The 13,127-nt window shown below is 46.1% G+C and overlaps 1 protein-coding gene across 1 annotated transcript in view; it reads left to right on the top strand.

Annotated features, from left to right (window-relative positions):
• The window catches only part of CSMD2 (CUB and Sushi multiple domains 2), a 545,662-nt gene that overhangs the window by 469,492 nt on the left and 63,043 nt on the right, over nucleotides 1-13,127 (top strand). The window contains exons 40-44 of the mRNA XM_008156972.3: nucleotides 185-301; nucleotides 3,518-3,727; nucleotides 6,142-6,330; nucleotides 9,441-9,618; nucleotides 10,818-10,963. Of these exons, the coding sequence (XP_008155194.2) occupies nucleotides 185-301; nucleotides 3,518-3,727; nucleotides 6,142-6,330; nucleotides 9,441-9,618; nucleotides 10,818-10,963 (840 nt within the window). The remainder of the gene's footprint in view (nucleotides 1-184; nucleotides 302-3,517; nucleotides 3,728-6,141; nucleotides 6,331-9,440; nucleotides 9,619-10,817; nucleotides 10,964-13,127) is intronic.

The following is a 13,127-nucleotide window of genomic DNA, read 5'->3' as shown; positions in this document are numbered from 1 at the left end:
ATTTGCTCTGTTTTGCCCTGTGTGCAGTTATTTAGGGAGATGAACTGTAGGTTCTTTTAGATTCTCAAAGGGGTTGATGACTTGGGAAAGGTTCAAAATTGCTGCTCTAAGTGAGTGTCCAAAGGTTGGCATGGCCCCGTACTCTCCTTGATGCTGTCCTAACCCTCTGGTCTCATTGTCACAGCGCAGTGTGGGGGAGCAGTGGAGGAGATGGAGGGGGTGATCCTGAGCCCCGGCTTTCCGGGTAACTACCCCAGCAACATGGACTGTTCATGGAAAATAGCACTGCCCGTGGGCTTTGGTAAGTCTTCACGCCTAGGTCTCTGCTTAAAGCACCTATTTGCTGTGATCACTCAGCATAACCTTGGCTGAGGCAACTTAGCTCTCTGCCTCTCCATTTCCTCATCTGTTGACCTCTTGTACAATCGGAAGTTCCATTAAGAATGGTAGAGATGAATGCTTTAGAAGCTTTAAATGTAGCGAGGGCGGGGGGAATCCTAGGAATTGCCATTATTACTATTATTATTTGAGTAACAAGCTAAAACCCAGGACTGTGGAATGAGAAATTACTCAGGGATGGTTAAAAAGAAAACAACAATCTATTTTACAGACACTGGACCTCAAATTGTGCTATTAACTATAATATCCAATTTCTTGTCCTAATTAAATTGAGCCAAGGTCAACATGAAATAGAGTTTGCATTCTTCATAGGCACATTCTGGCTAGCTTTGGAGATTGGGAGATTTTTTTTATTATTTTTTGTGTGTGTGGAGATGGAATATGGCAGTAGGGAGGAGAGTGATCTGGGTACGAAATTTAATTGCTGACGATTCATCACATATTGTATACTGAGAATATAATTTAACCCCAAATAAATCTGTTGAAGAGAAAAGGGCTTGTGTTGACATGGAACTCATGGGCTGTCCACGTAGGTCATCTGCCCTGAGTCACTGCTCTGCTCCTGGGAAGGAAATGTCCCGAGGGGATCTCCCAGTCTGTGACCTCAGGAATGAAGACCACCTATTTTGTCCTTAATTCAGCCTCAAGTGGGTCTTCTCATGGAGAAGGGGTTTTCGGGAGAAGGCAATCTAAACTGGCCCTCTTTTCATCTGTCCTGAGGGAAGGGGAGAGGTTGGTGACCCTCCAAAGGATGGAGTCTTATATTTAGAACCACCTTCTGAAGGAAACCAAGTCGGATGATGAGGCTACAAAATGATGATGACTTGGGCAGCCTTGGGAAATCCCCAGATTTTGAGACATTGAAGAAGGAGGAGTTAGGATATCCTGTAGCTCTTCATTCCAGACGTGGGCAAAAGAACCTCCAATGATAGAGGGATAGTGGGGAGGGCAACATCCAAAGGAAAGCAGAAGTTTAAGTGGGAGGTATATCACTGTCCTCTCCTGATGTTCAGCCACCAGAGTTCTCTTAAGTCCCCGGGGAATAAGCCTTCTGCAGGGTCCAACCGCAGAAGACCAGGATCTCTCCCTCCCAGATAGTCCCAACGATGGCTTCAGTGTGTAAAGAGCCACAACATTTACCAGCTGCTGCCACTAGGTGACAGTGGGCACATCCCATTCTTTCCAGGGAGCTCATTTAAAAAATCCAGCAAACCTCATAGAGACCCTGTGATGGACATGCAGCCCACAGTGTTGGAGTGATGCATGGGCAGTAGAATGGAAAGCATAGGTGATCTGTACAAAAGTGCTCGTTACAGAATTATCCGCAATTTGGAAACAATCTACATGTTCACTAGTATAGGTATGAATAGTGTTGTTGGATAATTCATAAAATGGAATTAATATGTCATTGAAAATCAATGAACTGTATATCTTTGTATATAAAGAGTAGGCTTTGGAAAACACAGCACTGAGCCTGGTCAGTGTGGCTCAGTGGTAGAACACCAACCCAGGAACCAAGTGGTCACCAGTTTGATTCCCAGTCAGGGCACAAGCCCGGGTTGCGGGCTCGATCCTCAGTAGGAGGCATGCAAGAGGCAGCTGATGGTTGATGTTTCTCTTTCATTGATGTTTTTATTTCTCTATCTCTCCCTAAAATCAATGAAAACATTTTTAAGAGAAAAAGAAAAACACAATGTTAAATAAAAATAATTTTATTCAACTGTATATGAAGCACAATATTATTTATGTAATGTTTAAAACAAACCTACATATATATTTAAGAATCTAAAAACATGACCTGGAAGGTTTCTTCCAAATTCATGATAGTGACCGCCTCTGTGGAGGGAAGTAGGGGAATGGGATAGGGCAGGAGACATGAAGGATCGTCAAAATCACATGTCAAGTCTTATTCTGTTCTTTAAATAAACAGATGCAAAAGCAAAATCATGCATATGAGCTCATTCTAAGCAAATTCGAAAGTACATAATGAACAGTTTTTTTTTAATTAAAATTATCTGTAATCCCACCATGCAACCACTAACAGCTTCATCCTCACCATTAAAAGGGAACCCCCATGAAGACAAGGGCCTTGTAGATCTCATTCATCCCTGTGCAGTGCCTTCCACAGCCCTGATGCAATCAATATTGTTGGAGAATCAATGAATGTTCTTCCAGATTTTAACTAGAAAATTGAAAATTATATACAACCTACTATTTTGCAATCAGATTTTCACAACATTATGGACATTTTTTATGCTTAATAAATATATTTCTTTAATATCATTTTCAATAGTAATCTAATTTTGAGAAATATTTTCATTAACAAAATCAATAGTCCCACCTCCATTCTCCAAAGAATATATTAATATGTAAGTTAGCTATTTAACCTGTCAGGTTGCTAGGAGATATTGATTCATCCAATTAGATCCTAAAGTATAAATTTTATTTGGCTTCTTAGTAGAACAGATGGGACAAGGTATTCTCCTATTTCTGAATTATCTTCAGTGTTCTAGAAAACACCAGTCTTGAAGTTCATGTCTTTCAATTGGGTGGGGAAGATATTATGTTTTGATTGATTTTTAAAAAGAGAGGAAGGGAGAGGGAGAGAGAGAAACATCATAGATCAGTTGCCTCCTGTACACCCCCTACTGGGAAGTGAGCCTGCAACCCAGGCACATGTCCTGACCAGGAACCAAACCCATGACTTCATAGTCCCATGAGTCCACGCTCAACCACTGAGCCACACTGGTCAGGCAGGCATATTATTTCTAAGTAAAATATTTATTTTAGCAAAGCTATCTTTATACCAATATATAAGAATCACAAATTAAATCGTTATCTTGAACTTCATTTTCAATGAAATAAAATGAACTCAAAATAGAGTTCTGAAATGACTGATGCCCTTCCTTTTCAATGAATAATATTCGTTTAAGTTCAGTCCTGCCTGAAGATAAGGGACTGGGTTGGCAACTCCCAGAGCCTGTTCTGGGAATCCTGATTGGGCAGGAAGTCAGTAGCAGGGATGCGTGGGCTCTGGCAGGAAATGCGTTCACAAGGCGGCACATTTGAAGTGCGACTGTATTGCTTTGGGCACTGTCCGCCTCTGTCTTGCTCTTAGGAGCTCACATCCAGTTCCTGAACTTCTCCACCGAGCCCAACCATGACTTCATAGAAATCCGGAACGGCCCCCACGAGACCAGCCGCATGATGGGCAGATTCAGTGGAAGTGACCTTCCAAGCTCCCTGCTCTCCACGTCCCACGAGACCACCGTGTATTTTCACAGTGACCACTCCCAGAACCGGCCAGGATTCAAGCTGGAGTATCAAGGTGAGGACAGGGAGGGCCCGTGTGCTCCTGTGTCCCTCCCCGTGTCTCAGCCTCCCGCATGGGAGAATGGAGAACACAGGAAGGACTGAGGGGACGGGGACAGGCCTATCCATGGAGGCTCCTTTTGGGTGGCATGTCTCTCTGGCCCAGCTGAGACTGTCTGACCCATTGGGTAAGCCTTTTCTGGGGTGGCAGGCCCAACAGCACCCCCGGAGGGTCAACCTCTCTCCAGGCCCACAATAGCCAACAGCTTTACCTGAAAAAGAGATCCATCAGTTCCTCTTGAGCATCCCTGAATGTGCAGCCAGCCCTCCCCTGGATAGGCTTACTGACTCCCTCTGGGTCCTCCCTGGTGTCAGGTCCAATTACGCTCAGCAAAGCTGTGACATGACAGAAAATTCCAGTAACAATCCCAGGAGAGCCCAGGGAGCCTTCACAATGAGATGGGCCCACTTACTGCTCCTGAGGGTTTTCCCGTGTGTGGCCCAACCACATTCACTACACATTTCCTTCCCTAGTCAAAAGCCTGAGACAGATCCCACCGACTCCTCCTGGCACGCTTTCCCAGAAACAGGCCTCACCCACTTCAGCTCCAGCTTCCCCTGTGTGAGTCCCACACCCAGTGCAGCTGCAGGGGGGCTTGTCATCGTGGCCTGGCCTTACATGTGCCTGCCAAGTGCACACAGCCTTGCCGGGCTTGGTAGTGTGGGGCTATCAGGTGGGTCATGATGCATCAAATGGCCACAGTCTGGCCCAGGAGAGACTCAGGCTCAAATCCATGGTCAGCATTCCTCTCCAGGACAGACGCATGCCTCTCAGGCATCCCTGAGTATTAGTTTGGTAGGGCTGCTCTAACCAAGTACCATAGACCAAGTGGCCTAAACGACAGAAGTTGAGTCTCTTGACAGTTCTGGAGGCTGGAGGTTTTGAGGTCAAGGTTCCTTCCGAGGCTGTGAGGGACAATCTGTTCCGTGTCTCTCCCTTACTTCTGGATGGTCGCTGGCCATCTTCGGCATTCCTTAGCTTGTAGAAGCATCTCCCCCATCTCTGTCTTCATCTTCTCATAGTTCCCCTCCTCCCTGTGTGTCTGTCTGTCTCCAAAATTCTCCTTTGCCTAAGGCAGTGGTCGGCAAACCGCGGCTCGTGAGCCACATGCGACTCTTTGGCCCCTTGAGTGTTCTAACGCCACTTCTTCAAAATAGACTCGCCCAGGCCAAAAACCGACTTCTGCGCATGGGCCACGAAGTTTCAGTTGCACTATACGTGTGCGCACCCGCACGTGGTATTTTGTGGAGGAGCCACATTCAAGGGGCCAAAGAGCCGCATGTGGCTCGTGGGCCGCGGTTTGCCAACCACTGGCCTAAGGACACCATTTATTTTGGATTAGGACTCACCCTAATGACCTCATTGTTATTTAGGTAAAAAAAGGTAAAGGCCCTGTCTCCAAATAAGGTCACATTTGGAGGTGTTGGATTTTGAACTTTAACAGAGGAAGTTGGGAGAACACAAATCAACCCTGATGCCCTCTGCCAGGCCCAGTCTTTTCTCGAGGCTTCTCCTCTCGGGTAATGCAAGATGATGCCATCATTGTGACAAGAACAAAGGCTCTGGGGCCTACATACACACTGCCTTTGCCCCTCTGATGGGCACAGCCCTGCCCACTGAGTCCATGTGATAAGCTCAGCTATCCTTGTTAAGGCTGTCCTCTGAGACCCTCAGACTCCATCAACTCCCATAGAAGGGACCTACCTACTCCCCAAGAGCCCTGGCCTCAGGCTTAGCCCCTCCCATGCTCACCAAACCTCCATCTTTGAGACATACCCCTTCTGAGGCTGGACTGCACAAGGGCCCTGTGTTGAGGCTCCAGGGTGACGGGCCAAGTCTCTGGGTTAGCGTTCCTCCCTGTGACATGCTCACTGTCCGCACTGAGCCTTCACATGGTCAGAGACCCGGTCCTCGCAGGCCTTTTCCTGGGGTTGCGGGAAAGGAGCAGGGAACAAGGCAGGTTCTGTGGATGCCTTTAAGCCCAACACCTCTACTAGGAATCGGCCCAACTAGGTGAGAGGCCCAACAGCATCCCCTGGGGTTCAGTCTAGCACTGTCTTCCTTGAGCCTGCTTTTCTCATGGAAACAATGGTAGGTGGCATTTATTAAGCCCTTACTATGTACCAGTACTGTGCAAAGAGTTATGCATATATTGTCCTACTTAATCCCCACAATAACCATTTTCTGAATAAGAACTGAGGTACAGAGAAGTTACATAACTTTCCCAAAGCCAATGACTAATTAATGCCTAAGTTTTTCCTGAGTCCAAGACTTGGTGCTTTACCATGATGACTCCGCGGCTCCTGTGGTCTGGCTGGGGAGAAGGTGCCAGAGCAAATAAAGGAACCTTCTCTCCTGATCTTTTCTAGCCTATGAACTTCAAGAGTGCCCAGACCCAGAGCCCTTTGCCAATGGCATTGTGAGGGGAGCTGGCTACAACGTTGGGCAATCAGTGACCTTCGAGTGCCTCCCAGGATATCAGCTGATGGGCCAACCTGTCCTTACATGTCAACATGGCTCCAACCGCAACTGGGACCACCCCTTGCCCAGGTGTGAAGGTATGGCCCTCTCTCATCCCTTGGGATTTTTCTGAGGGAGACTGATCCAGAACAGTCCTATATCTACTTGTCTGGTCCATGGGATCAGTCACACTGGGAGGTCCTGGAAAACCCTGTCCATCCTGTTTTCCTATGGATGGGACCCAGCCTATCCCTATGGAGGGATTCTGGAGACAGAGCTCTGGACCAACCCTAGGGAGGACCTGGAGGAGATATGAACCACAGCCAAGGGAAAACATACTCAGCCCTTGGGACTGTCCAACCTGATGAGTCGATGTCCCCGGTCAGAAGGAAAGACTCCTGCTTGAGGGTGTAGGAGCAGGTGGTGAGTTGAGGGATAGAGAGGTAGAGTCAATCATGGCACCTTCCCAAAGAGAGAAGAGAACAAAGCCTAGAAAAAGAAAACATCTTGTCCCTGTCGTCACCTGCCCCATCCTTACGCTCTTTCTCCTACATGTGCCTAGAGAGATCTGAGTTGGTAATGCGAGGGAGCTAGAGGTGGTACTTTCCTGGGTCTTCATTAACCAGAACCGGGATGGAAGAAGACCTAGAGTTTGTGCTACCTCTACCCCGTTTGCTCACCTCAGTTCCATTTTCCTTCGTTTTTCACTCTTGGGCTCAGCATTTTCCTGGAGAAAAGCTGGGATTTGTCTTAAAAGGGTAAGTGTGGCAGGCGGACAGCAGAGTGTAGGAGAAAGTGCCCCAGCTCCAGGTCAGCTCTTCCTGGGCTCCGTCCCTGAACCACTTCCCCTCTCTGAACTTCAGTTTCTTTCTTAGTACAATGGGGCTTCTCATCTCTGCTTTGTAAGAGCTGGAAGGGTTCCAGGACTCCTGAAAGTGCCCAGAACAGTCACTGGCTCACACACAGTATTAATTCTCCAAAGAAAAACAGACCTTGTTTGCAGAACTGAGTTGTGCTGGTGTTTGAATGAAAGATCATAATTTCTAAAACGCTTAACCACCCTTCCCCAAAGTTTGCTTTTAGATTTTCCCAACTATCTCTGTGCAAAACCATCACTTACGTAACAAGCTTCATTGTGGACTCTCTTCCTTTTCTTCCTTTTTACACCTCGTGCATCTGTTTGTGGCTTCACAGGAGAAAGGAAAGAGCAGTGTTCAGTAGGACATCTTGAGCCAGAAGCCCCTGTCCCTCCTGAGAGAGCTCTTTCCTTGGCTTCCTTGATGCCATATTCTTTTGTTTTTGCAGTTGCCTTTCTGTCTGTGCCAGCTCCTTGGTCATTGTTTTCTTCAGCTATCCCAAGGCATCTAAACCCAACATGTTCAAATTGAACTCATCATCTTTCTGCCATTAGACTGAAATTCTCATCTAGTGACGGGCACCTCTAGTCACTGGGCTACTCGGCCCTTAATGTGGGTACCTTCCCTCTCACTCATCTTCCACATTCACCAAGTCTTCCTAATTCTACCTCCTATTTATCTTTCCAGTGCATCCACTTCTCTCAGTCCACTGCTTCTACCTTAATCTAGGCCACCACTTAGATGAGGCTCCTCTCTGGTCTCCCAACCTTCAGTCTTGCACTCCTCAGTCTACTTTTCACAAATTAGCTAGAGCATGTCTTCAAAACCATCAATATACTCCTGACACCACCCCCTCTCAGAAGCCATCAGGGCATCCCCATCTCCTGAGGGGTAAATTCCAAACCCCTTCATGTAGCACACCATGTTCCTCAGGGCCTGCTCTCTGCTTACCTGGTGTTCTCTGCTCACACTGACATTGCCCTCCAGCTAAGCTGGAATACTTCCAGTTTTCCCAGGTGCGGTGTTCTCTTACCTGTGGTTCTCAGGGCATGCTGTTCCTTTCTCAGAGAATGTTGTTCTCCTCTCCTGCTTTGCCTCCCGAGCCCTTAGTCCTTCAGGTGTGAGTCTAGATGTGAATTCTACCAGGAATCCTTCCCTACACTCACAAGACCAGATGAGGGGCTCCCCTAAATGCCTCTGTGGCATCCACACTGATGGCACACTCCCCCTATGCTGTGGAGACCCGTATAGGTGGCTGTAGCCCAGTGGACTCTGTATGCCATGGAATAGAACCATGTGCCATGGCATCCTGGCTCCCTTTGATCTCCCCAGGTCATGCCTGGCACCTAGTGGATGTTCAGTACATGTAAGAGGAGTGGTGTGTCCATGCACCACTTTCAGGATCCATTTGTATTCACAGAGCCTTGTCCTCTGCTGGGAGGCATTGAGATAGGGCCTGTCCACCTGTCTGTTTGATGCCCTATGCCAGCTAAATGCTAGTACACTCATGATACTGGACTGTGTTTTCTCTGCTCAGAATCACTTTTTTATTCCTCCCTGGTGACTGAATCTGAACTCTATGGAGACTTCAGGGCCTCTTCATCCCCCTATCAAAAGCCTAGGTCAGAGTGAGTCTAAAATTGGGTGTCACTTTGGGGAAACAGGACGGTAGGGAGAGAGAACCATATCTGGGTAGCAAATGCCTTCTCTGTGATGTGGGGACTCCTGAACACTTGACATGTATCAGTTGACCTTACCGCCACACAATCCTATGAGGGGGTATATTTTTAGTCCCATTTTGCAGGTAAAGAAAAAGACTAAACTTCTTGTCTGAGGTCATCTAGTCAATAAATGGTTTAGCTATTTGAACCCAACCTTAGCCTCACCACAAGCATCCTCAAGTCAAGATCAAAATGACGATTCTGAGAACCTTAGAGTAAATAAAAAGAGAAAGTTCCACTTTCATAATTTTCTTTGCTCTTCTCAGCAAAAGTACTGCATCTGCCTTCCACTTCTAGGGAAGGAGAAGAGAGAGTTTTATTTAGTGTGTCCGTCCACTGAGAAAGGAAAGAAGTGTCATCCATGAGAAAGGAAAGAAGGAGGTGGGAGGTGGGAGCAGACTCAGAGGCACCTACACTGAAGATCGGGGCGCGATGCGGGGTGGTGTGTTGGGACTGGTGGGGGAAGCCAGGCCCAGCCATCCTCAGCCCCATCGCCTCTCCCCATCCCGCCTGATCTCCTTGAACAGGATAGTTTCTGCTGGGAGCTGGGCCTTCATTAGGAAGTCATCTGCGTTCTGAGGTGGGAGGTGATCTCCAGCATTCACCTGTGTTCGTGTTCCCTCTCTGCAGTCCCCTGCGGTGGAAACATCACCTCTTCCAATGGCACTGTGTACTCCCCTGGCTTCCCCAGTCCATACTCCAGCTCCCAGGACTGTGTCTGGCTGATCACCGTGCCCATTGGTCATGGCATCCACCTCAACCTCAGCCTGCTGCAGACAGAGCCCTCGGGAGACTTCATCACCGTCTGGTAGGGCCAGCTGCCATGTTGACGGCCAATAAGAAGAGGGCATTAGCTGAGCTCTGAGCTGGGTTACCCATCTTTGTGTTCAGCACACCAAGAGCTGAATGGCTTTACATGGCTGCCAGCCTCCTGGGTTTCAAACAAACACAGTGGGAGGATGGCTCATCTTCAGTTAGCCCTTATGACTCCTTGAAGGGAGAGTAATGGGAGGGCAGTGGTTCCCACCAGGAGTCCTACACGACAGTACCAACGGGTGTGTGAATGGGAGTGGGCGTAGATGTGGAGGCTTTTCTCAGAATTTCCAGAATCTAAACAAAAATTCTGATTTACCTAAATAAGCTACCCAGACTAATGAAAGAGCTGTGGGTGGAATTTTGTGAAGTCTCATGCTGAGCCAGCACTGTCCAACAGAACTTTCTGCTACACATGGCTATTGAATGTGACTAGAGTAACTGAGGAGCCGGTGTTTAAACTTTATTTAATTTTAATTAATTGAAATATAAATAGCCATGTGTGGCCCAGTAGCTACCAAATTGAACAGCTCAGCTTTGATTTATATAGTTAGAATATCTCAAGTTAATTTTAAAAATAGGAATATGAATTATTAGTTGCTAAGTGCAGTTTCCTAGACAGTTTTTTCCAAACCACTTGATTTGGGAGCAAAGATGTAATTCTAAAATTCCTTTTGGTTTGAAGGTCACTGCCATTCTGAGAATCAATATGAGACAGTGGGATTCTCTGTCCCAAATTCCCAGGGAGAGATAACTGTAATCAGAACTGCCCTGGATTAATTGCCAGCTTAATTTCCAGGCAGTGGCTAAGAACAGATGGAAGGGGCTAGGTAAGTTTCCAGGGAAGAAATCCTTTGCCTAGAAAGGTGACAAGGAGTCCTGCTAGGGGTCTCTTTGCTGGGGGACAAGGAAATGGGGCAGCACAGATCGCAGCATGAGCCTCCTGCACATCTTCTGTACCCCTGTTCCAGTGCTGCCTGGGACTGCGAGAACCTGTGGTACGACCCACAGCCTTGCTCCATGGCTCCTGCTTCTTGGATGAGAGGTGTTCGGGACATTGGGAAAAGACAGTGTAGAGCGCAATAAAAGTCACAGCTGCCTATTCCAGGTCTCTCTGAAGGCCACTGATAGCACCAGGGAGAGTAGGCAGTCATAGTGACTCGTGACATGCCAGGACCTTCTTTCCTCCTGCAGGGATGGGCCACAGCAGACAGCTCCACAGCTTGGCGTTTTCACCAGGAGCTTGGCCAAGAAAACAGTGCATAGCTCAACCAACCAGGTCCTGCTCAAGTTCCACCGTGATGCGGCCACGGGTGGGATCTTTGCCATAGCCTTCTCCGGTCAGTATGGAAGCCTGGCCTGGGGGGAAGGGCCAGGCTCTCAAGTCAAGACTGGGCCTGAGCCCTGGCTCCACCGTTCCCAGTCATGTGACTTTGAATGAATGACATAGTTTCTTAGCCTCAGTGTCCACAAAGTTTTAAGAAATGTGTTAGCTTAAGTGAAATCTCCTAGCACGGGGCTCCATAAATGTAACTTTTCCTCCTCCTCCATACCATTAGGGCAGAGAGGGGAATCCAGGGCCTCTGGACTTCATAGGAAATATTGTGCATAAGAGGCTGAGAATGAAAGGTGTCAAATTTTAATAAAACTATAAAACATTGAGAATTGGCTAAATAAAAATTTAATATTTCTACAAATCAAAAGAGCACCATAAATAAATAAGCAAATGATAAATTGGGAAAATACATTTAACAGGCAAAAGTCAATCTTAAAAATATATAGGGTTCTTCAAACTTTTAAGAAAAAGTAGGACAAAGGACATGAATAGAGAATTAAAGGAAAAATGCAAATAATCTATTGATATATAAAAAATATTTAACCTAACTAGTTTTCAAATACCAACTAAAAGAAAAGAAATGCTATGCTTTCTGTCCTTAAGCTGACAGATACTAAGATTGATGACTATTTCCCCAAAGGGCCCTACATTTCGTGAGGACAAGGCCTGTGTCTGTTTACTTGTGCATCCTCAACAGCTAACGCAGGGTCTGTCTGACCAAGGGTGAGCCCTCCACAGAGGATCATTAAATGAATAGGCAGGAAGAAGAATGATAGCTCCCCGTGTTGTACACACTGATGCTCTGTTGACTGTACCTGTTGAAGTAGGTTTCCTAGAGAGAAAATGGAAGCATGCATCAAATACAGTCATGGTCCTCCCTAGTTTATGTCAAATCCAGGTTAAACCTGCTTGGTTACCCCCAAGAGTGTCTCTTGGTTTCAATACCCACACTTCATAAAGCTTATGTGGCTCTCAATACGACACTTTTCAGCAGACACGACTGTAGAAAAAAATTAAAGTTAAATTCTCAGAACATAATATGATAGTTTTTAAAAAATTGTACTGGGGGAAAGTCTTAAGCTACATCCCACTTACAACTGGTAAAATGTCACAATCCCTTGTGGACATTGGGATGTGCTTCCCAGATACTGGGGGCTCTGAGAGTCATCGCCGCACATGTTCACTGTGGTGCTCCGCCACCCAGCCCTGCACTGGGTGCATTCCCACGGTGTCGTTCATATTTAACCCTTTGTCCTGCCTAGGGTTTTACAGTGTCTCAAGCCCAGAATGTTCCCATGATGCACTGAATGCTTATGGAGGATTTGCAAAGTGGGTGTGTTGCAATGCATAGAATCACTGTTGTGTCCTACCTGTATTAATCGTTGGGTGACCATGAAGTGATGTTTTAAGAATTTAACTTCTAGCCCCGGCCAGCGTGGCTCAGTTGGTCGGGTGTCGTCCTGTGCACTGAAAGGTTGCTGGTTCAATTACCCGTCAGGGCACATGCCCGTGTTGCAGCTGTAGTCCCATGCAGGAGGCAGCTAATGGATGTTTCGCTCTCACGCCAATGTTTCTTTCTCTCTTTCCCTCTCCCTCCCTCTCTAAAAATCAATAAAAATATTTTTAAAGGAAAAATAAAGAATTTAACTTCTAGCACAATGGTTTGCTGCATATATATGCATATATATTTTCTTTAGTTTTAAATACTTTTTTGGATTTGGAGTTCTGCATTATAATTTTTTCCCATTAAAGTAATGGAAAATAGGCGCTTAGTTAGCACCCCTGCATGGAACATCTGATTTCCAGGAATGCATTATTGACATTTAATAGGAGATGCCTGTACTTTATAAAGGTCATAAAATTTAATCACTCTTAGTTCAAAAAAGTAAAAAATTCATAAAAGATGCACATATAGAAGGATGTTTATCACAGCTTTATTTTAAATGGCAAAATTTTATAAACCTAAATGGTTAACAATCGAGTATCTGTTAAATAAATTCTACTAGGCTGTATAATTAAATACTGTGCAATCATTTCAATCATGTTTTTTAAGAAATTTAATTACATGGGGAGTCCTTGAATTATACATGCACACAAAGATCAGCACAAAGTACATAACCATGATGCAAATTTTATAAGAGAAAAAGATTCATATCCACAGAGAATAA

The sequence above is a fragment of the Eptesicus fuscus genome, chromosome 9 (assembly GCF_027574615.1).
Source record: "Eptesicus fuscus isolate TK198812 chromosome 9, DD_ASM_mEF_20220401, whole genome shotgun sequence".
In the NCBI taxonomy this organism is placed as follows: Eukaryota; Metazoa; Chordata; class Mammalia; order Chiroptera; family Vespertilionidae; genus Eptesicus; species Eptesicus fuscus.
This window is presented reverse-complemented; position numbering and strand designations above follow the sequence as displayed.